General features: G+C 46.5%; 1 protein-coding gene and 1 long non-coding RNA gene across 2 annotated transcripts in view; one reads left to right on the forward strand and one right to left on the reverse strand.

The window, feature by feature from the left end:
* Positions 1–174, reverse strand: part of LOC116789498 — a 14497-nt gene extending 14323 nt beyond the window's left edge. The window contains exon 1 of the long non-coding RNA XR_004358056.1: positions 83–174. This is a non-coding gene — a long non-coding RNA (uncharacterized LOC116789498). The remainder of the gene's footprint in view (positions 1–82) is intronic.
* ATIC (5-aminoimidazole-4-carboxamide ribonucleotide formyltransferase/IMP cyclohydrolase) overlaps positions 1–20800 on the forward strand; it is a 21049-nt gene extending 249 nt beyond the window's left edge. The window contains exons 2-16 of the mRNA XM_032693396.1: positions 411–537; positions 1714–1790; positions 2856–2922; positions 5218–5306; positions 6659–6810; positions 6942–7098; positions 8287–8412; positions 8546–8653; positions 9873–9958; positions 11209–11298; positions 12392–12520; positions 13436–13528; positions 18891–19073; positions 19828–19983; positions 20462–20800. Coding sequence (XP_032549287.1) covers positions 411–537; positions 1714–1790; positions 2856–2922; positions 5218–5306; positions 6659–6810; positions 6942–7098; positions 8287–8412; positions 8546–8653; positions 9873–9958; positions 11209–11298; positions 12392–12520; positions 13436–13528; positions 18891–19073; positions 19828–19983; positions 20462–20581 — 1760 coding nt within the window. The 3' untranslated portion in view covers positions 20582–20800. The remainder of the gene's footprint in view (positions 1–410; positions 538–1713; positions 1791–2855; positions 2923–5217; positions 5307–6658; positions 6811–6941; positions 7099–8286; positions 8413–8545; positions 8654–9872; positions 9959–11208; positions 11299–12391; positions 12521–13435; positions 13529–18890; positions 19074–19827; positions 19984–20461) is intronic.
* The last annotated feature ends 1871 nt before the right edge of the window (positions 20801–22671 follow it).

Below are 22671 nucleotides of genomic sequence, written 5' to 3' on the forward strand. Positions count from 1 at the left end.
GCTGCCGCTTCCATCCCGGTGGTTCCCGGGCTGTGTGTTTGCGGGGCGGGAAGGCACCGCTTTCCCCTCGGGCCGGTTGTACCTTGTTTTGGGCGCGGGGGGATGAAGTTCGGGCGCCAGCAGGCGGGAGGACCGGAGGCGATGGTGTCCCGCGCTTTCGGCTCCCTGAGGCGCGGGCGGCAGCGCTGCCCCAGCCCGCCCGCGCCCCCGCCTCAGGGGTCCCGCCTGAGGGGCGGCTGCCCCGAGAGGGGAACTGTGGGGCTCTGGTGCTCCCCGTCCCCTCCCCAGCCAACTCGCATCACGTAGGTTCCCTACATTACAGAAGTTATAAAGGCTTCACTCACTTAATCCTGTTGTTCCCTCTGTTCCACTTTTAAAACCCAAATACTCGTGCTCTTCCCACCTGCCAGCTTTGCTCAGTGTCTCTGACAAGACCAACCTGGTGGAATTTGCGAGGAGCCTGCACGCACTCGGCCTGGGTTTAATTGCCTCCGGAGGAACAGCCAAGTCCCTGAGAGATGCTGGCTTGCCTGTCAGGTACACACGCTCCCCTGGACATCTCCACAAAAAGGCTCATTTGGGCCCTGAGGTTGCTTAAATTGTTTTCTCTGTGAGCAAAAATGGCCTGAAAGCAAGTCTTCCCTTCAGAAAGAAAAAAAAACCAAACATGCCCTAAAGCAAACTGCAGAGGCTTTTTGGCCAGGAGTTGGTTTGCTGAGGCTGAAGAGCGTTACTGTGCAGGTCAGCACACAGAGAAGTGTCAGGAGCCTTGTGTTGGAGGTGATGCCTTGTCTGCCTTGAGGCAGCTTTGTTTCCGTGGGAGAATCTGTTTTCTTGATGTTCGTAATCTGACCCTAGTGCTGCTCCTCACAGCCAGGTGCAAGCTCATCTTTGCCTGGTCTTGCTGGAGTTCATTTGTCACAAATAATTTTCCCAGCACAGTGGTCCACTGATCCAGACAGAGCACTTAAGTGTTGTGCATCCACCATTTGAGAAGGTGCATGTGCAGTCATGCTGGTTTGGCCAATGATTTGGGGGAAATTCATTCTGGTTTCTTCCATGCCGTGATTAAAAACCTGTTCTGGCCAAATAAAAATGATTTCCAGTGCAGTGATGAAAAACCTGTCAATTATTTGGCAGGACAGGTGACCGTGACTGTTTTGGTTCCAATGAATGTAGTGGTAGGCCTCTGGGACACATCAGCACGAGTATACATCACCCCCAGTGCTCCCTGTCCTCGCTGTTACCCAGCACTTGGTCATGTCTCTCCAACTGCTTTACTTGGCTGTGCTGTCAGTGAAGTCTGAAGCAAAGATGGCCACATTTCCACTTCCTTCTCCTTATTGTTCCTTCACCATCCTAAACAGTCACAAGGAGTGATGAAATTTTAATTAATGTCTTATTTAAGGTGAGAAGAAGAGCACTGAAGTGTTGTATCACCTTAGCATGGCCTTCCATTCTCTCTGTAAACCACGTTGACTTGGGATTTGCTTATCTTGGTTATTCCAGTGTATGTATTTGAGAAATAACTGTGCTGCTTAGTTGAGTGTGACCCATTAACTTTATTTCCATTCATGGGAAAAGCAGTTGTTGCCCCTTTGGCATAGGGAGGTTTTGTAGTGAAATTTATACAATTCTTTTGGTTTGATTCATTCAGCCTATAGATAAAGTCAGTATGGCACATCTGTTACCATCTGTTTTCTCCCTGAGCAGAGATGTTTCGGACCTGACAGGCTTCCCTGAGATGCTGGGTGGACGTGTGAAAACCCTTCATCCTGCAGTCCATGCTGGTATGTTTCTGCTATTATATTTTTCAGTCTAAAAGAGAAATGGGCAGTGAGGGTGGGAAGAAGGAGCTGACAGATGTCTTTTTTTAAGGGTTGTGTGGAAGAACCGAGTAATGAGAACAGATTTGCTGTAGGAGCTGGAGGAGAGGTGAAAAGCCACGGGGTGGAGAAGTGCACAGGGGTGGAGAAGTGCACGGTGGCTGAATTACTTGCTTGTTGCTGTGCTGGCATCTGTGCACAGCATGTTCTCCTCGGGGCTATAAGTAACAGAGCTTCTCTGTAAAAGCCTTAGCACATCCTTTGCAGAGTCAGTTGCAGGCGTGTTAAGGCAGAGAGCTCCATGGAATTTAACCTGTGGATGAGTCTGATATACAGCATAAGGAACACGACAGCATAGTCTTTAGTGGGTGATTTCTGCATACTCTGATATTCTCTGGCTCCTCTTCAGCAGAGATCTCTGACAGTTAGTCCATCTGCACATTAATCCGTCTGCTCTTTTGTCTCCTGTTCCTGTGCTGGAGATCCCTGGAGTGGAACTTGTTGTCCATCATACCTGGGGGCTGGAGACAATCTCTGACCGCCTCGAACCCAGGATTGTGCTGTTGCTCACACTGTGCCAGCTTGCCATCTGCCTGTTTCTCCAAGTTCCTAGACCCAAGCCAGCCACCTACACTGCTCAGCTAGAGGCACAGCCTCTCTTGCTTCCCTTGTGTCATAGGGCAAGTGCCCTTTTTCTTTCCCATGAACTCCTTAATGACAGTTTTAATGTTTTAGGAGTAGCAACTGCGTGCTTACAAAGTACATTTTTGAAATTGCTGTTCAGTAGTTGGAATGGTCTAGGAATTATCATTAGGGGAAAAACAGCTGTTAGTGTGGAATTGGAACAGCCAAGGAGTCTGTAAAATGGAATAAAGGAGTAGGGGCTGAGGGTGTTTTCTGAACTAGAATGAGAAAGTTTATGATAGAAAGTCTCTGAGGAAAAGCACAGTCTTAAAGGAGATGTTGAATTAAAAAGCTGGTGGTGATGTAGCTCTTTTTCAATGAAGATGTGCTGTTTTTTGTAACTAGGCATCTTGGCTCGCAATATTCCAGAGGATAATGCTGATATGAAGAAACAGGATTTCAGCCTCGTAAGGTAAATGTTGGGGGACGTGATGCAAACCATCAGTAATCAAAAACCAACACTGGAGACCAGGCAGCCCCAGGGAATGGGAGCAGTAGGGATTGTAACATCTGCACACTGGAAGATCCGCAGTCTCCTTCCTTTTCCATAGCTGGAGATACTTTGTATTTAAAATTGTAATCTAAAGATGCATCTTCATCACTTGTAGTAAGAGAAAACTAAACCAGGAAAAAGTTACATTGTGGCTTCCACAGGGAACCGAGGTTTTGCTTTCTTCTGGTTCTCTGGGAATTTTGACACCTTACATTCAGTCAATGTAGCGCCATATTACACGTGTTGCAAAGCTGAGTTGAGTAGTTTTGAAGCTGGCTCCTCTCCCCTCAGCTTGGCTCCACATGTCCCATCAGATGGCAATTCCTGATTTTGAAATACTTGCTTAGTAAATATACCCTTTGATATTTGCATAATGTTTACTGAGTTTCAACACATAAATAAAGAACAGACAGGAGAAGTGGGTCAGGAACACGCAGCATTTGTTTAGCCAGAAAACACACAGATAAGAGACAAAAAACTTAAACTTTGAGAGCTATCCGGGGAGCAAGTGAGCTGCAGCCAGAAACTGCAGTAAAACAGTTTGTGCACTAATGTACCAAAGATGGTTTCTCTATTTTTGTTAGAACCTGGTTCATTGACATGGGGCAGTCTGGGACTATGTGTCACTAACTGATGTTAACATCTAACCAATGCTTGTGAATAACCATCTGCATGTCAGTGAGTAGCTCCTGGTTTAGAAACAATGGTTTAGCTGGACACAGTGAACTGTAGGTATAGCCAGGATGAGAGGTACAGTATGACTGTGGGGCCAGAATGCATCCTAAGTTTTAAAATTACTTTTAAAAACTGATGGATGGATTTCCAGGCTGAATTTGAAAACCTGAAATTTAAAACCACAGGAATCCTCATAGATGGCTCAGCAGTGGTGGCTCTTCAGAGCAAGCTGCATATTAAAGCAGGCTCTGCTGAATTGCAGGGGGAATAACATGCCCTTACATCAGTGACTTATAGTGCACTTGCATCCAGAGTAATAATTTGGATTCAGGTTCTCTTACAAAAAGCAGAAGTAGCTGATCCTCAGCAGGACTGTCTTTGCATAGCTGCATGAAATTTGCACATCCAAGTCAATGTAGGAAGGCTTGATATTGATTATCTGGATTTCCACAGATAAAAGCATTAACAGTGTTAAAGTCCACAGATTCCTGATGGTTTGCAACAGGTTAGGAGCATGAATAGATTGAGGGGAAAGGGGTATTAGAAACAGAAGAGACAATAAAAGACATTGTAGGAAATTTAGGGACATCGGGTGCTCTGAAAGCCATACTGGAAGCTGATCATCCCTTCTGCTGGAGTTCACACCGAGTGGGAACAAAGGATTATTAAAAGTTGAACATGAGGGTACTCATCTCAGCAATTCACTGCCAGTACTGGGTACAAGTTGGAGTTCAATACCTTCATGTATTCAGATCAAGAGAGTAAATTAATTCGCTTGGATTAAAAATCTTATTTGTGAAGGTCAGAACAAATCCCTTCTTTTGCTACAGTTCATGTGGCAGTGGTAGGATGGGACAGGGCAAGTTATTACTTCAGGCTTGCTGGAATACAAACCTTCTTCCAGATCAGATGAAAAAACTAATTCCAGTAAGGTCCAGTCTTAGCTTGAGAGGGAAAAATCAATTTTCCCCCCTGCTTTCATGTGCTACAGAGGCTTTGTGGGATCTGGGTGGCACGCTCAGGTTTAATATGTTGTTGGTATTTTAAAAGTCCAGAAGGTGATATGTAGGTCATTTTCTGCTCTTGGAAAAGTTGTGGAAAATTGGATTGATTGTACTTTGTTTGCAATGGCCCTTGCCCTGGGTGCTTACTGGGTGCCTGTTTTTAGTACTGCTGAGAACTCACTTTGAAGTCCTTTGAGATGGCTCAAGTTGTGCACCAACATCACTGAACATTTAAATACAGGCCCACCTATTCAAAGAATCTTTTCCTTTAAACTGGCTTTTGTAAATTGTGGTTCTAGCACTGTTTGATACACAGAACCCAGTTAAATGTCAGAATACACTGTACCATCACTTGGCCTTTGGCTGAGCACCACCGTATCTTAAGTCTTTTGGAGAAAGAAGCCTTGGCCACAGGATTTTAGCTGGTCCCTGAGAAACAAGACCATGAAAGCACTGTTGGTATCGTGTGCTTTCCAAGCTTTAATTTGGCATTTTTATTTCTTGCTGAATAACTGGTTTCCCCCTCAATTCTCAGAGTTGTGGTGTGTAACCTCTACCCCTTTGTGAAGACTGTTTCTTCTCCTGGTGTAACTGTTCAAGACGCGGTGGAAAAGATTGATATTGGTAAGTTAAAGGAAGAGCAGATCTGTTTTCCAGACAGACTTGATGCTTCTGATCTCTGAGTGGTCTCGGTTCTTTTCCTTTTTGTTTGGTGGCCTTGCACACCCACAAAGGAAGTCTGCTCAAGAGCTCAGGAGCTGCAAGGAAGAGACTGAAGGCATAGTTGGGTAAGCCTTGTTGCTTTTAAGCAGATCTGCAATTAAAACGGCAAGGAACAGGCTGGGAAGGCACACTGCATGAGGGGCAAGTCGTGCACTGCCCAAGAGAGGGCCTGAGGTGCTGCAGAAAGCTGTGCTAGGAAAGGCCAGGGGGAGCATGCTTCCTACTGAAACACAGGGAGCAGACTAAACCTCTTTTGCTGCCTCTGGCAGTGTAATAAAAACTTAAAAAAACATGAGCTCTGGAGAGAAAAGGCTGAACAACTGAAAGTGCTCTGGGGATGGCTGAGAACTTCACTGCAGGAAGCTGTTACAAGGAAAGGGACTGGTTTGCATGTGTGGGAGAGTACGTAGGACCTGACTTTGGAAGCATGGACACATGTATTAGCAGATTGTCTCTTCCTAGTTATTAACCCCAAGAGGCTTGCTCTTCACTGCAGCATCTCTTCTTGGCATGTTGTGAACAGTACAGGCGCAGTTTTGTGCCATGCAGTTGGATTGGGATTGAATTTTCCTGCAGTAGTTTAGTCCAAATGATGCCCAGCAGAGCTCTCTATTAAATGTTTTATGGAGTAATACTTGCTCTGCATGAAGCAGTGCCAGCCTCTCCTTTTCCTTTGCAACAGTCTACTGTCTTGTGTGATTTAAAGTGTTGCAACAGCTGTGCAGAGTCAGACTTGAGGGGTAAGTGTGGCATTTTCTCTCACACAGAGGACCTGGGCAAAATTCAGTATTATTTGCAGAGAGGTTTGGGAATGTTGGTTGCTTGGCAGGGTAGAAATAAATCTTTCTCTAGACCACTGCCCACCCTGGTGTTGCAGAGCATGGTGCTTAAGCCATGTGTGGCTACAGTCATCTTTGGGATGTGGCTACAGCCATCTCTGGGATGTGGCTGTGCTGCTCGAGGACATCCTTGCCCCAGTTGCTCATCCTGGCCCATGACCTGTTTCCTCACCACTGCAGCTCTGCCTGGGTCTGCGAAGGCCAGTCAGTGTGCACCTTCCCCAGTGGATTGAGTCAAACTCCCCAGCCTTGTGCATTCTGAAGAGCACCCTCACCCTGCTCTGTGCTGGAGGGAGGGGGCACGTTCGTCTGGCACAAATGATGGGTTGGTGCATGTCCCTCCTTGGCCTCAGCTGTGGCTCCTGTGCCATGTCCAGGAGGGAAGCGCTTCATGCCCGTGCCCTTGTCTTGCAGGAGGAGTTGCCCTGCTGCGGGCGGCTGCCAAGAACCACGCCCGGGTGACAGTTGTGTGTGACCCTGCAGACTACTCTGCAGTAGCCAAAGAGATGGCAGCATCAGGGGACAAAGACACTGCCATGGAGACCAGGAGGCTCCTGGCACTGAAGGTTGGTTGAGTTTGCTTCCAGTGAAGGGCTGGGCCTGACTCATTTGCCTTTCGTTCCTCACCTCTTCAAACACCAAATCCTTTGTAAGCTGATGTTTGTGAGTTGACAGGTGTCCCCTGTTGTGTCCCCAGGCTTTCACCCACACTGCCCAGTATGATGCAGCCATCTCTGACTACTTTAGGAAGGAATACAGCAAGGGGGTGTCCCAGCTGCCCCTGAGGTATGGCATGAACCCTCACCAGAGTCCTGCCCAGCTCTACACCACAAGAGCCAAACTTCCCCTGACAGGTGAGCTCAGCCATGCTGGCCAAAAGGGAGCTGTGGGACGGCTGGGAATGGAGGTGGTTGGGCACATCTGCTGGCTGTCTTTCAAACTGAAAGACCATCTTGTGCCTTAGATGGCCTGCAGTGCCTTCACAACTGCTCTGTTACTGAGTGGCACTACCAGGGCAGTTAAAAGGTTGAGCTGTGTGAGACAGAAAAGTTTGTCTGCTGATCCCCACAAGACTTACTGTTGGTCCATATTCTCTGTTGCTGTAGGACTGTGTGTCCAAGATACTTTAAACAGATTTATATAGTGTACTTTTTGCTTGACATTAGATCCAGATTTTGCAAAGGAAAACCTCATCATCCTTTGAAGATGCTTTTCTGCTTGCCGTTTGCCTTGTTTAGTATGTTCCCCATCTTTTTGTGTCGCCATTTAATCTGTCTAGAAACCAAGCTTTTCTTCTCTAGGTCTGAATTGGTTTTGTTCTTTTTTTTTTTAATTTCTTTGATGGTTTTGAGCAGTGGTTTATTACCTTAGTTTTGTAGAATGCTGCTTCTGCTGATGGTGGCAGAGGGAAGGGGTACTAGTCTCACTTGCAAGTTTGGGACAGGTCTGGTATGTCTCTCTGCCGTTTTATGGGGTGTGCCACTCACCACAGCATTGTTGCAGTGAGAGAAACCCCTGTTTTGGAGAGGTCTCATTACTCTTGTTCTTGAGACTGCTTCCAGTGTGTGCAGGCATTGTCCTGTTGAATAAACAGTGAAGCTTTGTATTGCAGCATTTCCCAGTTTCAACTCTTGGACCTCTTTAGAAGCTTTTCCATTCCTGCACTGGAGATTGATTTGCTTGCAAGTCTTCCTTCCAGAATGGCAACAGAACAGCACTGTGTTCACTTGCCCTGGATGGGGGTTATTGTTAAAATGATCTTTCCCCCACTCTCCTGAAATGCTCACAGTGCTGCCATATCAGAACAAGCAGTTCTTCTTTCAGGGCCAGAGCAAAAGGTTTTGAGAGCAGACTTTTAAAAGGCCTTTACTCTTGCTGTGGATTGCTGGGCACTTAACCAGTTGCTGAGGAGCCTCGGTCATTGTACAAGAATGACTTGTAGTGCTTTCAGCTCTCGGTGGGAGAAATCTTTTGTGCTCACTCTGCAGGCTCTGGGGAGAGGGCTCTGCCTGCTTTAACGTGTCTGTGTGCTGTGTTTGCAGTGGTGAATGGCTCTCCAGGGTTCATCAACCTCTGTGATGCCCTCAATGCCTGGCAGCTGGTGAAGGAGCTCAAGCAGGCTCTGGGCATTCCAGCGGCTGCCTCCTTCAAACACGTCAGCCCTGCAGGTAGGGTGGCTTCTCCTTGGACACACTCCAGCTTTTGGCAGGCCCTGCCAGTGGGGTGTGTATCCCTCACCCTGGCAGTGTGGGGAGATCCCAGGGACAGGGTTTGAGTGCCCTGGCTCGTGTTTCCCACTAGGTGCTGCTGTTGGAGTTCCGCTCAGCGAGGAGGAGGCGCAAGTCTGCATGGTGCACGACTTCCACAAGAGCCTGACGCCCATGGCCTCTGCCTACGCCCGGAGCAGAGGTGAGGGTCTAGAGAATCTCAGGAAACCAGCGTGTCCAGAGGGCTGAGCTCCACTCTCAGCACTTCCCAGGCTCTTCCCCTTGCTCCATGCTCCTCCTCTGCGGGGCTTTTCTCCATAAGGATCTGCCTGACTGCCTGTCAGAAATCGCTCTCCAAGGGAGCAGATCTTGTGTGCTGTTTCAAAGGGCTAAAACCATTTTGGATTCTGTTCCTTGATGTATATAGAAGACCTGTAGAGATTATACACATTTAAATTAAAAAAAATACATACGGTCATATATAAATCTGTGGGGGTTTGGCTACAGCATAGGGATAAACGCCTGGGCTGATAGCATACAGCCTAGGAGTACTCGGAAATACTTGAGTAGAAATGTTTCTGTATGTGGTATTTGGTTGTTTTTTTAATGCTTTTCTACTGCAGAGCTCACAAAAAAAAAGCTAAAAAAGTAAATAAAACCAGTTTCCTCTACTCAGCTGAGGAACTTTGCTACTCCTCTCCTTTTCCATGGCAGTCCTAGAAAATCTTCACAGATTATGGAAAACAAAGCGAACTTGATAAGGAGCACATTGGCTTGAGTTTATTTTTCACAGACCACCTTTGAACGTTGGCCTCAGAAAGCTATTGCAATGGTTGGTAGAAAAACAAACATTTAGAATGGCAGGGATAGAAGAATTGATCTTGTTAAATAGTGAGGCGTCTGTGATGGCAGCTGAGTTCACCTTAGCTATGCCATTAAATATCAAGAATATTTAGTTTTTAAAAAATGCAAAAAAAAATTGCTTTTAGCTGCATTTCCGGCTGTGGTTTCTTGCAGGAAAAGCCAGGTGGAGCATAGGCATCTAAAAGCTTTCCTGTTTTTCCAGCTTTCTCTCATCTAAAATCTTCCTGTGTGATCCTTGCCTCTGCTTGTCCTCTTGTCACCACTGGGTACAGCTGAGTTGCTCGTGGTCACAGAGGTAGTCATTACAGAGTTAGAGCTTTGACAGAGGCAGGGAAGGAGGAAGAATATCCGAACAACGGGAATATTTAAAGGTCCATCTGTTTGAGGTAGGATTTTTTGTCCTTGTTGCTCTGATATGGCCTTTTTTTTTCTTTTTTTTTTTTTTGCTCTTGGATTAAATTATTAGCTCTTATAGAAGCTGACTGGGCTGTAGAAGCAAAGACTTCTCTGTGTATGATGCTGTAGTTTGATAAATTAGTAAAAGCAGGATTTTTCAGGTGCTGATCGGATGTCGTCTTTCGGTGACTTCATTGCCCTGTCTGACATCTGCGACGTGGCTACTGCCAAGATTATTTCCAGAGAGGTTAGTTAAACCAGCACATCATTCCAGGGTAAAAAGGAGAATCACACTGGATGGAGTCATTGGTTTGCAACAGCCTTTTTGTGTGAATTTGACCCGTTTTACTGAGGAGTTTTATTGGTCCATTTGGGTAATTCTCTGATCTGGAGTGCAGAATTGACACCAATCTTTTGATGCTTTTTTCCTAGTTAAAACCTGGCTGTGTGCTAGAGCCTGGGAAATAGCAGTGTTTGCAATGCTGCTTTCCAAGAGATGATTGCAGACCTCTGAGCAGGCCTCTGGAAATGACCCCTGATTATGCTGTCCCAAGTGTCTGGTTGAACAGCTGTAATGGGAGCAATAGAGGTCTGGAATGCTGAGGGACAGCCTCTTGCCCAAGCTTGGAATGTGGATATGGGTTACCACCTGCCTATGTGTGGGCTCAGCCACTTTCCAGGCTGCACTTTATACTTAGAATCACAGAATCATTTAGGTTGGAAAAGACCTCTGAGATCATTGAGTCCAACTGCCAAGACCACAACTTTTCTGGATCCAGTGTTAATTCCATATCTGTCTGCATTGCACATGTCATGGAAGTGTTCAAAGCCAGGTTGGATGGGGCTTGGAACAACCTGGTCTAGTGGAAGGTGTCCCTGCCCATGGCAAGGAGGTGAAATGAGATGAGTTTTAAGGTCCCTTCCAACACAAACCATTCTGTGGTTCTCGTCAAACAGGTGAAAGAGTATTTGACTGCTGTGTGAGGATAACATTTGGTACTTAAAAACAAAAAAACCCCACCTACATTGTAAGACAGAAATGTGGAAGTTGTGTATGGCTTTATGGCACTGATGAATGTAAACATCTCTGTTTCAATGCTGTTAGCAGTTCTTTTGTCAGTATTTTTGTCTCATCAGGAGTATCACTGTTGAAATGAGGATTTATTGGGTTTTAAGCCGTATTTACTGTTAGGGTTGAAAAGTGGGGATGTCATGGTTGAGCTGTTTCCCCCTGGAGAACGATATTACTTCCATTCTGCTTAAAGTTATGTGGGGTATTTTTTACTAACTCCTACCAAGAGATTATAGTGCTCTGCAATTTTTTGTTTCCAGGACTGAAACCAATATTGTAATGGTGCTTTTGGTATTGTATTGTTGGGTACACACAGACCTCAAGAGGTGTGTCTTCACTGCACACTGTGAAATGGTGGGCAGAGCTTTCAGTCTGAGCCCCCTTTCATTTTTTGTCACGTGGAAGCTGAAATCTGTGTGTTGCAGGTGTCTGATGGTGTGGTGGCCCCTGGCTATGAGGAAGAAGCTCTCAAAATCCTTTCAAAAAAGAAGAATGGTGCTTACTGTGTCCTCCAGGTTTGTACTCCTGGTCCTCTCTAATCCTCTGCTGCTCTTCCCATACTTGCTTCTCACAGATGTTGGTGTCCAAGTAACAAGGGGACTGATTCAGGTCCCCCTACAGTGGATTTAAAGCCATTAAATCTATGAACTAGCAAGAGTACTTCGAAGAAACAGCATTTCTGTGCTCTTTCCACTCTTTGCTGGCTTTCCTCTCACTTTTACTGACTTTGTTTCCTCCCTGAATTCTTTGTATCTAAAATATAGTGCCTGAGTGATGTTGTGAGTCTTGGCAGTGAGAAGCAGGTGTATTAAACCCCTGGGAGAAGCCTTGTGTGGGCATTGGTATTTTCAGAGCAGTCTTTAGTACAGTCAGGGATGAGGATGGCACCACAGAGTTTTGAACTGGGCTGAGAGCAGAGAACTTCACTGTAACATGACAAAAAGAAAATCCAAGGCTTAGCTGAAGTTGCAGTTGTAGTGTTGCTGCCCAGGGAGCTGTAGAAGGTGGCTCAGGTGCTTTATGCAAGAAGGAATGAAATTGCAGGCAGTCTTGGCAGCTGATTACCTCCTGGAATTCAATTAACTTTGCAAGGATGAGGTCGTATTGGTTAAGTCTGTATCTTCGGGGCCTGTGTGCAGAGGAATGCTGAGGAAAGTTGATCTGAAAAATTTAAATGGATTAGGGAAACCACATAAAGCATGTGCACACTCCTATTTTAGAGCTGGTCACCGTAGTCTGGTTTGTTTCCTGTCTCAGTAACCTCAGCTGGGGATACCAAAATTCTGAATAAGCCCATGCTTGGGTAGACCTGAGTGCAGTTCAACAGTTCCAGTTAACCTGATCCCTGCATTGGTGTAAATTAGTTGTGCTTCTGACTTGTGTGGAGATGTGCCCCAACAATGCAGCTCTGGAAATGATCACATTTACTCTTTCCTTGAATGTCACAGAGAACTGGGAGTCGTACCTTGAGGAATGTGTGAAGAGCTCCAAATACTTCCCCGTTCCTCTGGAAGATTCTTTGTGTGTGTTTTTCTGCTTTCTGTGGAAACTGGAAGACTTTGTAGATTTTGGTGTGAAGTGTTTTACTGGCCTGTTTTTGGCTTTTAGATGGATCCCCACTATGAGCCAGATGACCTGGAGGTTCGGACCCTGTATGGGCTGAACCTCATGCAGAAGAGGAACAACGCAGTCATCGACCGGTCACTGTTCAAGAACATTGTCACAAAGAATAAAGCTGTAAGTGTCGGGAGATAAATGAGCCAAAAGACAGATAGAGTGAAGGAACTGGGGTGCCTTCATCAAGGAAGGCATCACTGCTATTTTAAGAGCTCTAAAAATTTTATAATAAGATTTAACTGGATTTTATGAAACAATGGAGCAAACTTTCTAGACCAAATATACTTGGGTAAATCAGGACAGTTTTCCTTTGTTTTGATTCCTTGAATAAATAAGAGGACTTTTCCCATTATTTCAGACTAACAAAATGTTTGTATTTATTGTAATTAAGAAGCTACTGTGTGCAGTTTCTTGTGGTGAGACAGCCATGTGCTAAGGATCTATCATGATCTCTTTCTGACTCACTGTTTACATCACCTTTCTGTGTTGTATAAACTCTGGCCTGGCTGATGTTGCTCATCATTGAGAGTTCAACATCATCAGAAAGTTTTCAGTTATTTCTTTGTCTCTGATCTCGCTCTCATTAGAAAAACAGATGTTAATGAGTATATGATTAGTCATGGGCTCAGAAGCAAGTTCAGACATTGAGGTAATAAAAGTCGTTTTAATAAATTAGGAATGGAACTTAAAAATCATACTTAATGCAGATTTTGGGAGCTATTCTAATTGCTGTGGTCCTGCTTTTTGCCTATGAGCACATCTGATGAGAGTGAGTAAGGACAGAGGACTTTGCAGGCTTAGGGCCAGTGGTCGAGCCCTCCTGACCCAGTGAGATCGAGTCTTACCCCTGAGAGCTGAGATCAGCTGCAAAACCAACCATTTATGGTTTTTAATCTAAACCAAATTTGCTGGTAATTGATATTTTTAGCTACCTTGTTTCCCTCTCCCTGGTTCAGAAGTTGTGGAGGCTTGGGGGTTCAGCAGCTGGCTGCTGCTGGCCATCAGGATGGTGCTGACAGTGGTGTTGTGTTCCAGCTGCCCGAGGCTGCCATCCGAGACCTGATCGTGGCCAGCATCGCCGTCAAGTACACCCAGTCCAACTCCGTGTGCTACGCCAAGGACGGGCAGGTAACTGAGCCGGGCAGCTCCCACCTCCAGCTCGGGGCAGGCTGGGAAAATCCTCCAGCACACAGGAGGCTGAACAGGCACGGAGGAGCTGCCCCAGACAGAACAGTAGCAAAGCATTTGTTTCTTAGGAGGCTGCTTCAAAACCACGGTGTCGTCTTTTCATGGTAATGGCAGGGCTGGCTCTGTCAGTGATGGGGTTGGAAAAGCTCTTACCTGCTTCTACAACTCTGGCCTCGAGTCATTTCTTTGGCTACTCTGTTCACATCATTTTTCTGAGGGCGTGTACATATGTCGTAGTTGATGTAGAGCCTTAGGAAATTACAGTAGTTTCAACAGCTGGATTCTGTCTGTCCAAATGCTTCTTATTTTTAGTTTCATTTTTTACTTAAGAAAGATGTGATATGTTTGGGGTCTTTTAGCCCTTTGGGGCATTTTAAATGTTCTGTCCTCCCGGAATTTTTTTTAAAGGTTATGATGAATGCTGGAATTTATGGGGGCATTATCAAATGTGTAATTGAGATTATGAATCATGGAATAGTTTGGGTTGGAAGGGACCTTAAAAACCATTAGCAGCCCCCTGCTAATAGGCACTGACACCTTCCACTGGACCAGGTTGCTCCAAGCGCTGTCCAACCTGGCCTTGGACACTTCCAGGGATGAGGCAGCTACCGCTTCTCTGGGCAACCTGTGCCAGGGCCTCCCCACCTTCAGAGGGAAGAATTTCTTCCTAATACCTAAGCTAAATTTCCCTTCTTTCAGTTTGTATCTTGAATTTAAAAAAAATCCTTTCTTTCCACTAGGTGTTCAGCCTAAATCACTTATTTGAAAGTTGTTGTAAATATACTGAAAATTGTATTTTTGCTGAGCAGCTCATTCTCCTAATGCTGCTGTTTAGCTGGTTGTCTGCTCTCCATGTTAATTTTTCCATAGGCCTGGATTATTTAACAAAAAATACAGAAGAAAAAAACAAAGAATGTTTTTGATCTTGAGCTTTAGTACATCATAAATCAGCAAAGTGGATCAGAGTGAACCCTGCAGACAGAAACTGAGAATGGGCTGCAGTGCTCTCCTTGTTGCATTGGTTCATCTGCATTTGCCAGGCTGTTGGTACAGCCTGGAAACATTGCAGGGCTCTCACAGAACTTCCTGGGGTCATGTGCTGTGTGGTTCTTCAGAACAAGTCTCTGGAGATCTGGCATTTGTCTGCTATTCAGCTTTAGGGGTTTTTTGCTTTGAAATAGTTCTCTGCACTCAGGAGTGTTGGATCTCCCAGCCCCAGAACAAAGGTGTCACTCTGCTCCTTTTCCCTCATTCCAGCGATTTCCCCAGTGCTTTTGCAAGTCTGGGCTTAATGTGGTGCTGCAGATGTGTCTGAAATGTGTGTGGTAATGCCTGTTCCATGTGGAAGGGAGAGGGCAGGACAGGAGTGGGAAGCAGTGTGGGCAAGCAGGGCTTCGGTGTGTTTTGCATATTTGCAGGTGTAGATTTTAATCAAATACAAATGTGGGTTGTCTTGGTTTGTTGTGTATGTGATGGGGAAGGCCAAGGTCAGAATCTTGTACTAAAATATGAGTGACTGTTAATAGTAAAGGGCAGCAGCTGTTACCTGCTCAGGGAGGTGGTGATTTCAACACTGGGAGACTGAAATCAAAGCTCAACATCTTCCTTAAGAAGCTCATTACAGCCCAGGGATGGAAGGCAGCTTCCAGATTAAATAATTTTCCAGGATTTGACCTGGTTTGGGTTACAGGAGCCAAACCTGGGCAAGTCCATCCTGCTTTCAGTTCCATTGCTTTTGGTTTTCCAGGGGTTATTTCAGCCTCACAGCATCCCTGTTCCCAGCAAAACTCTTGTGTGTGAGACATCCAGAATGTTTTTGCCAGCTTGACTTTGTTGGATTCATGAGTGGATCAGCCACTCCAGCAAGGCAGTTGTGTTGGTGAGTTCTAGGGAAGTGTGGAGTGGGAGGAAGCATTTCTTCTGGACCTGAGTGTCACTTAATTTGCAGGAAGGCAGCTGCCACTAATTGCAATAAACACTTCCACTTGTTCTCTCTGACTTACAGCCTGTAACATGTTGATTTACCCTTGCTTTAATGATACCATCATGTTTTAAATTAGCAATTTGAAAATATTCTTTCTTTATTCTCTGCACAGTATGATAAAACAAAATTGTTTATTTACCTTACACTTTCCCAGTGACTTCATTGTTTGTTTGTCTTCCCAATTGTCAAGTCCTTCATTAGGTTTCTGTATTTCCAAATGTATTTGGAGGTTTTGTTTTCACTCATTATCCAGGCTAAATCTGAGCAAACCCAAGCCAACGTGGATCATTTTGCAAGAATCCTTTGGGCATTATCCATCTCATGTTGCACAGCATCCAGCTATGGACTATGTTTGACTCTCTTACGAACCAAAATGTTTTGAAGTAGTTCTCAATTTTCACCCAAGATTTTTTTCTATTAAGTGATTTATTTTTTTTTCTGCTGACCCTGTATTGCTGTCTCCTTTCACTGCTCACGCTTAATAGGCTCTGCTTAAGCACTTTGGGATTCCCAGGAGATGAAACTCTGAAAGCAACATAATTAATTTTTGTGTAGAAAACAGGGGGAAAGATTGCTTTGTGGAGGGTTTTGAGGTTTCAGCTGTGTTTTTTTTCTATGGGGGAAGGGCAACATTTGAGGTAGGGAGAGGAGAAGGTGTAGGAAGAAGGATTTTTCACTCCACATGAAGTGGAAAAGGCAGAGAATAGGTACAGGCCAGTGTGAAGGGAGATTGAGGTACAAGTCTATAGTTTGCATTAAGCAGAAGCTCAGCCTGCTGATTTCTCTTCTTTAGATCAGAAATTCCAGGCTGGGTTGAAGAATCTTCCCCAGCACTGTTGCATCAAAGCCTGTGGTTTCAACAATGGCTTTAAGCTGACAGAGGGCAGGGTTAGACGGGGTATTGGGAAGAAATCCTTCCCTATGAGGGTGGTGAGGCCCTGGCACGGGTTGCCCAGAGAAGCTGTGGATGCCCCATCCCTGGAAGTGTCCTAGGCCAGGTTGGACAGGACTTGGAGCAACCTGGGATAGTGGAAGGTGTCCCTGCCCATGGCAGGGGTGTGGAACGAGATGAGCTTTAAGGTCCTTTCCAATCCAAACTATTCTATGTTCTATGTCCATATTTTTCTACAAAAAAAAAAAGGATTTTTCTTTCCCTGGATCAGCATTTTCCAGTGAAGTGCATCCTACCAGCATGTTATTCCCAGGCTGTAACTGTGAACTTCCTTCTGGAACAACAGTGCTCCTCAGAGGGAGGCACAGAGAAGCAGCTTTTTTCTTCCCTTGCCTGCTAAGTTGTTGTTATAAAAAGAGGTCCATTTGTTGCAGATAATATCTCTGTTGATTTGGGGATGCCTATGAAGACTTTACAGGATACATCACTTTGATCAACTGAAGTACAAAGTTCCTGCCATTTTGGAGTTGTTGGATACAAGCCAAAGTTCAGTTATGCATCTTTTGACAAAATTTAGGTCACAAAAAAATGTGAAATATTCTGAGTGGCTCACAGGGAAAAGCAAAAGGCTCTTTTTGAGCATCTACTCGGGTACTGACCGGTGGGAGAGCACCCTGTTCCATCACAGGAGTGAGGCCACAGCTCATGAGGACAAGAGGAAGACGAGGCATCATTCTGGATAGGAAAGGGCCCAGGACATCACATTTTTTAGAAACTTGGGAATGTTTTGTGGTATTTTGGCCCCTATTACTCTCTGATGCCAGACTGTTACTCTCCACCATCTGCATCCCCAGCTAAAAATTCCTGCTTTAGCCCAGCCTGGCTTGCTAGTCCCACTCTTAAGGGCTGAGTGGCAGTTAATGGTGTGTCTCTCTTCCTTTGTCCAGGAAGAGAGGATAAACCTCAATGGAAGAGGGAATACACCAGTATGCAGCTGGTATTGAGCTGCTTTGAGGTGCAGAGTTCCCTACAAGTTCAAGGGTTTAACTGGGTGGATGTGAGAGCAGAGGTTGGGCATCAGGAGTGTTTGTTGGGGGGAAGGTGCCACTAACCCATAAGAAACTGTGCATCTGTTCAGTATTTATGGCAACACCAGCGTGCCTGTGGGTTTGTTACACACTGATGACCTCAGTTATGGCTGAGCAGATTATGTTTGATAGCAGCCCAAGGCTTTCGTTTGCTCCTTGGGGGAACTGCGTCCAGCAGCTTGTTTAATGGTTCTGGTAAGAGGTGAAGTCACTGTGTCTTGATGAATGGGAAGACAAATGATACATTCCTTTGAGGGCAGCCTTCCACTTACAGCTTTACCATCTGTCCCAGGCTGAGCTGGAAACTCTGAGGCAGCACCAGCAGCCTCAACACCATGTCTCTGGAGCAGCCCCCATGAGAACAGTCTGGCAAACAGTTCAGCTGTGGCTTCACAGGAGCAGGAAGTGAAGAGAGAGACTTGTTTTCTGATTACCTGAGCACTAAAGAGCCTCCACGTATTTTAATCTATACTGTACCTGAAAAAACACATCTGATCAGAGACAACTCCAAAGGAAGTGATCTGATAAAAGCAAATAGAGGCTGAGCAAATACTGTATTTTCATAGCAGCTTCCTTGAGGAAAAACCACTGTGTGGATTTTGCTTCCTGAAGCACTAGGTCTGTTTGATATCGAGCACAAGTGCTATTAGATAAGGTTGGCAACAGCTATTTTAACACTCCTGGACTCTGGCAGGGGGCAGTGTGGGAAATGTGTGGTAGCCCCCGGGCCCTGACAAGTCCTGGGATGTAATGGTGCCGCTGACCAGCCTTCCTGAGTGAGCAATGGATTTACTTTCTTACCAGCCTTGACAAATTGCCCCCTCACCGCTGCTCTCTCAGCTGACCTGTTTGAGCTGTGCTTGCCTGGCTCACCAGGAGGGGTGGTGGTGTATGGGTGACCTGGGCTCACACATTAGTGCTCTGACTGAAGTGCCCTTTTCCAGCTCTTGGCAGTCACATTTGTTTCTATGACCTACAGGACTTTGCTTTGCCTTAAAAGCCATAATTGTCTCAGTCTCCTGAGGTTAACGCTGTGACTCTGATGGCTGAGGTTGTGTTATTTAGAAGGGTGAAAGAATGTGGTGGTTTGAGAGTGACTGTCAGCTCAGCAGAGCTCTGGAAGTCAGCAGTGCAGGGAGTTGGCCCTGTAACCAGTTTACAGGATTGGGGATGCAGGTATTTCCCAAGTTTTCCTCACTAATTACCTACACTCTTTCTCCCCTTTGGTGAGGAGCAGCTGATTTGTGGGATGTCTTTCCTAATGGCTTGGCTGAAATGCAGCTCTGACTGGTGTCTGTGCAGCAAGGTGAGGTTGTGCTTTGCTTCCCTGTGCTGCAGGTCATCGGGATCGGGGCCGGGCAGCAGTCCCGGATCCACTGCACTCGCCTGGCCGGTGACAAGGCCAACAACTGGTGGCTGCGGCACCACCCGCGCGTGCTCTCCATGAAGTTCAAGGCGGGAGTGAAGAGAGCCGAGATCTCCAACGCCATCGACCAGTACGTCACCGGCACCATCGGAGAGGTGAGGGCCGGCTGGGAGCCTTCCCTGCAGCTCCAGCCTCTGCCAAACAAAGGCTTTACACAGGACTTTAACCTGACCTGAGTGTCGTAATAGAAGATGGCTCTTCCCAGCAGCGAGGATGGGTTAAATCTTCAGTTGATGTTCCAACCCTCCCTGCTCTTTCAGTGGCACCTTCTCACATGGAGCTGTTTGCTTGTGTGGCATTTTGGATTCTCAGAATCCCTCTGACCTCCCCGTTACAGGCAATAGTGAAACAAGAAAACATTATGTCCTTTTTAAGTATCAAAAGCCAAGGGCTGGATTAGGGACCTTGTGAATCATCTCTCTGAGCAATTTAAGGGGACAAGAATTGGAGCAGTTGCTGTTTCAGAAGGTGAATCATAAACCAAGCTGCCATTTGCCATGTGTTAAGTCATCTACCAGACCCTGTTTGTGCATGCTGGCATTTACCATGCTGCTGGCAGGCCAGACAGAGCATCTTGGAATTAAAGGGGGGGAGAAGGAATGCTTCAAGCCCTGGGGTGAGGAGGGGGGAGGAAAGGAGTTAAAAGGATGCCGAAAGAGCTGATGGTGGTAAAGTGTTCCCACTTTGGATTTTAAACTCCCTGGTTTGAAGTTCCCAGCAGCAGAGCTGTGGAGCACCAAGTCCAGCTGAGCTGGGTGTCAGGGGATGCCATTGCTTATCCCTGTGTCCCTGGCAGGGGAATGCTGGGAGCCCCCGGCTCTGAGGCTGAGCTGGGTTTTGTCCCTGCAGGATGAGGACCTGGTGAAGTGGCAGGCCTTGTTTGAAGAGGTGCCCAAGCAACTCACAGAAGCGGAGAAGAAGCAGTGGATTGCCAAGCTGTCCGCTGTGTCCCTCAGCTCCGACGCCTTCTTCCCTTTCAGGGATAACGTCGACAGGGCTAAGCGGGTAAGTCGTGGCAGGGCCAGGGTGTTGGGGGCACTCCAGGCAATGGTTTTTCCTTTTAATTTTGTGTGGACTGCTGAGGAAAGTCCTCGCAAATCCCTTTTGTGGGGAGTGCTGAGGAAAGTCCTGCACTGCTGGCTAGGATAGCAAATCCTGGGAAGAGTGTTCCTTACAGTTACTGGCCTCACGTGGACAGTAATTATCCAGCCATTGCTCAGTTTGCTGATTTAGGATGAACAGAGGATTAAAGTTTATTAAACCGTTTAAGAATATCAAGACAAGGCCTGTCACTTTCAGAGGAACCCTTTTAGTCTTCTTTCTGAGCAGTGGACTTCCTGCTCCCTTGAGGAGCAGCTTTGGGCAATGGAAGCCTTTGTTTGTTCAGTGGGATGTGGATGATGGACTGGGGCTGCCAGCTCCTTCCAAGGGGGATTTTGGTATTCCATCCTCCACCCCTTGCCCTCACCCTGTCTGTGTGCAGAGTGGAGTACAGTTCATCGCTGCCCCGTCTGGCTCGGCTGCTGACGACATTGTGATCGACGCCTGCAACGAGCTGGGGATAACCCTGATCCACACCAACCTCCGCCTGTTCCACCACTGAGTCGGGGCTGCCCTGTCCCCTTTGGTCACAGCCTCACCAGCAGCAGGGATGGAATATCACTGGCTTAACTGGGAGGCACTGGCAATCTGTGCTTAGCAGGGGTTGGTCAGCTCTGCAGAGAGGTCTCTGCCCATGTTACCAGAGAAGGAAGTACAGGAATTGCCTTCTCATGTAGAAAATCAGTGTCTTTTGCAAATAAACATACGGTTGTCAGCTGTGTGCAGTGGTCTTGTGTCGTCCAAATACTGTGTCCTTGGGGAAAAAGGTGTATTTCTGCAGTAGGTTATAGTCCAGCCTTTACTAATTCATTATGTGGCCTGGGGGATGGTGTGAAAGCCTGGCTTCTGCTCAGCTTCTCACTGAACTGATAAAAACCTGTGTTACACTGAACTGCGTTGGGTTCTTGATTTTTTTGAGTCAGCAGGTAGCTTTCCCCAGGTGCTTCTAATCCATTAGCCCCTTTCCCTGGGAGGAGAGGGGAGCAGGTCCTGCGTGTCATGCAGTCTGGGGCTCTGTGCTCTGAGCCCTGCCCCAGACTGTGTGTGCTTTGGCAGGGTCAGGTTGCTTTCTCCAGGGTAAAAGACCCATTGACAGACTTGTCCCCATACCAGGAGTTCAGATCAGAGTTCACCCAGGAGAAGTAGAGGATTCTACTATTTTTTTTATACTTTGAGAGTTGGGGTTTGGACTCTTTCTTCCACAGAGAAGTGAAAACTGTTCCTTACATGTCTTTTCTGTTGTGCTGTTTTGGGTGTAGCTGGCACATCCCCTGCAATGAGGTTCTCTGGGGAGTCTCTCAGTCCATTCTTTACCTGCATCTTCGAAAGCATTGGCTAAAACAGAGACTGGTAATAAGAACCTGGCAGCTCCTGGTCTGTGTATTCCCACTGATCCTTTGTTTGCTGTCCTTGGGGCACTGTTTAATCTCCTGATGGAAGTTAATAGGTACTAACCTTCCAGGTGAGATCTCTGCATGAGATAGTAGATGTCTAACTAAGGTGATGCCTCTTTAGGGCCTGTGTGAGCCTGTGTAGCAGGGTGATTTTGCCTCCTGCTGTGCCTGTGGTAAGGATAAAGGACATGTAGGAGTTGTCCAATGTCTCAAACCAGTGTCCTTGATGACCCTGCCTCACTCTGGATGAAGGCTGATAAAAACCTCTGGTCTAGTTCCAGGTGTGAGGTGACTTTACAGGAATGCCCAGGGAGTGAGTGCCTTGTCACCGGAGCTGCAGTGGCAATTTCAACCAGCACAAAGCCTTCCCCGGAAGGAGGGTTCCCCTGAGGCTCTGAGAGTGGTTCTCTGTAAGAAAGAGCTGTCATGGGCCGTAGAGTCCCTTAGGAAGCTCCCTGATCTGCTGGATGAAGGAATGACTCCTCCCTTGGATGGTTGCAGCGATTACAAGTGAGCTGTGTAGCTCTCCTTGGTATGTTTTCCCCAGGATAGGGAATGTCCCTTCCCACAGGGGCAGGTTGCCACCTTCAGCTTCCGTGTGCTGAAGAGTGAACTGCTGCCAGGCTTGGATCTGCACCCTCACCCTATGGCACCTTGCCCATGGCAGGTCCTGTGCTGGCACAACAGCTCCCAAGGCATGGAAGGAAACGAGAGCAGGGAGGGATCATTCTTGCCCTTGGCATGCAGTAGTAGATTTTTTTTTAACTTATTTATTTTTTTCCCTCCAGCCACCAAGGAACTCCTCCCTGGAGTACAGAACCCTGACTCTGGTTGTTCCTGGGCTAGTTATCTTGGGGCTCAAGTGGATTGTGGATATAAATCAAGCCCATTTTAAGGTCCGGCTGCTGTTCCATGGCCACTCTACGCAGTAGGGTCTGGGGGAAGGATGGGAACCCTCAAAAACCTTGGTTCCTTGTGTTGCTAGTGGTTTCCAGAAGGTGATGTGTCGTTGAGACCTCGGATCTCACAGGTACCACCAGCCCTCTGTGCTGCACTCTGCTAGTGCTTTTCAAAGGGGATGAAAATAGATGTGGCTGTGACAAAATACCCAGACTACTGAATGTTAAAAATAAATTATCAGCAATGTAAAAATATCCAGAAATTATCAACAGTGTAAACCTTTGTGTGTTTAAGGCAT

This window comes from Chiroxiphia lanceolata, chromosome 7 (assembly GCF_009829145.1).
Source record: "Chiroxiphia lanceolata isolate bChiLan1 chromosome 7, bChiLan1.pri, whole genome shotgun sequence".
Classification (NCBI taxonomy): Eukaryota; Metazoa; Chordata; class Aves; order Passeriformes; family Pipridae; genus Chiroxiphia; species Chiroxiphia lanceolata.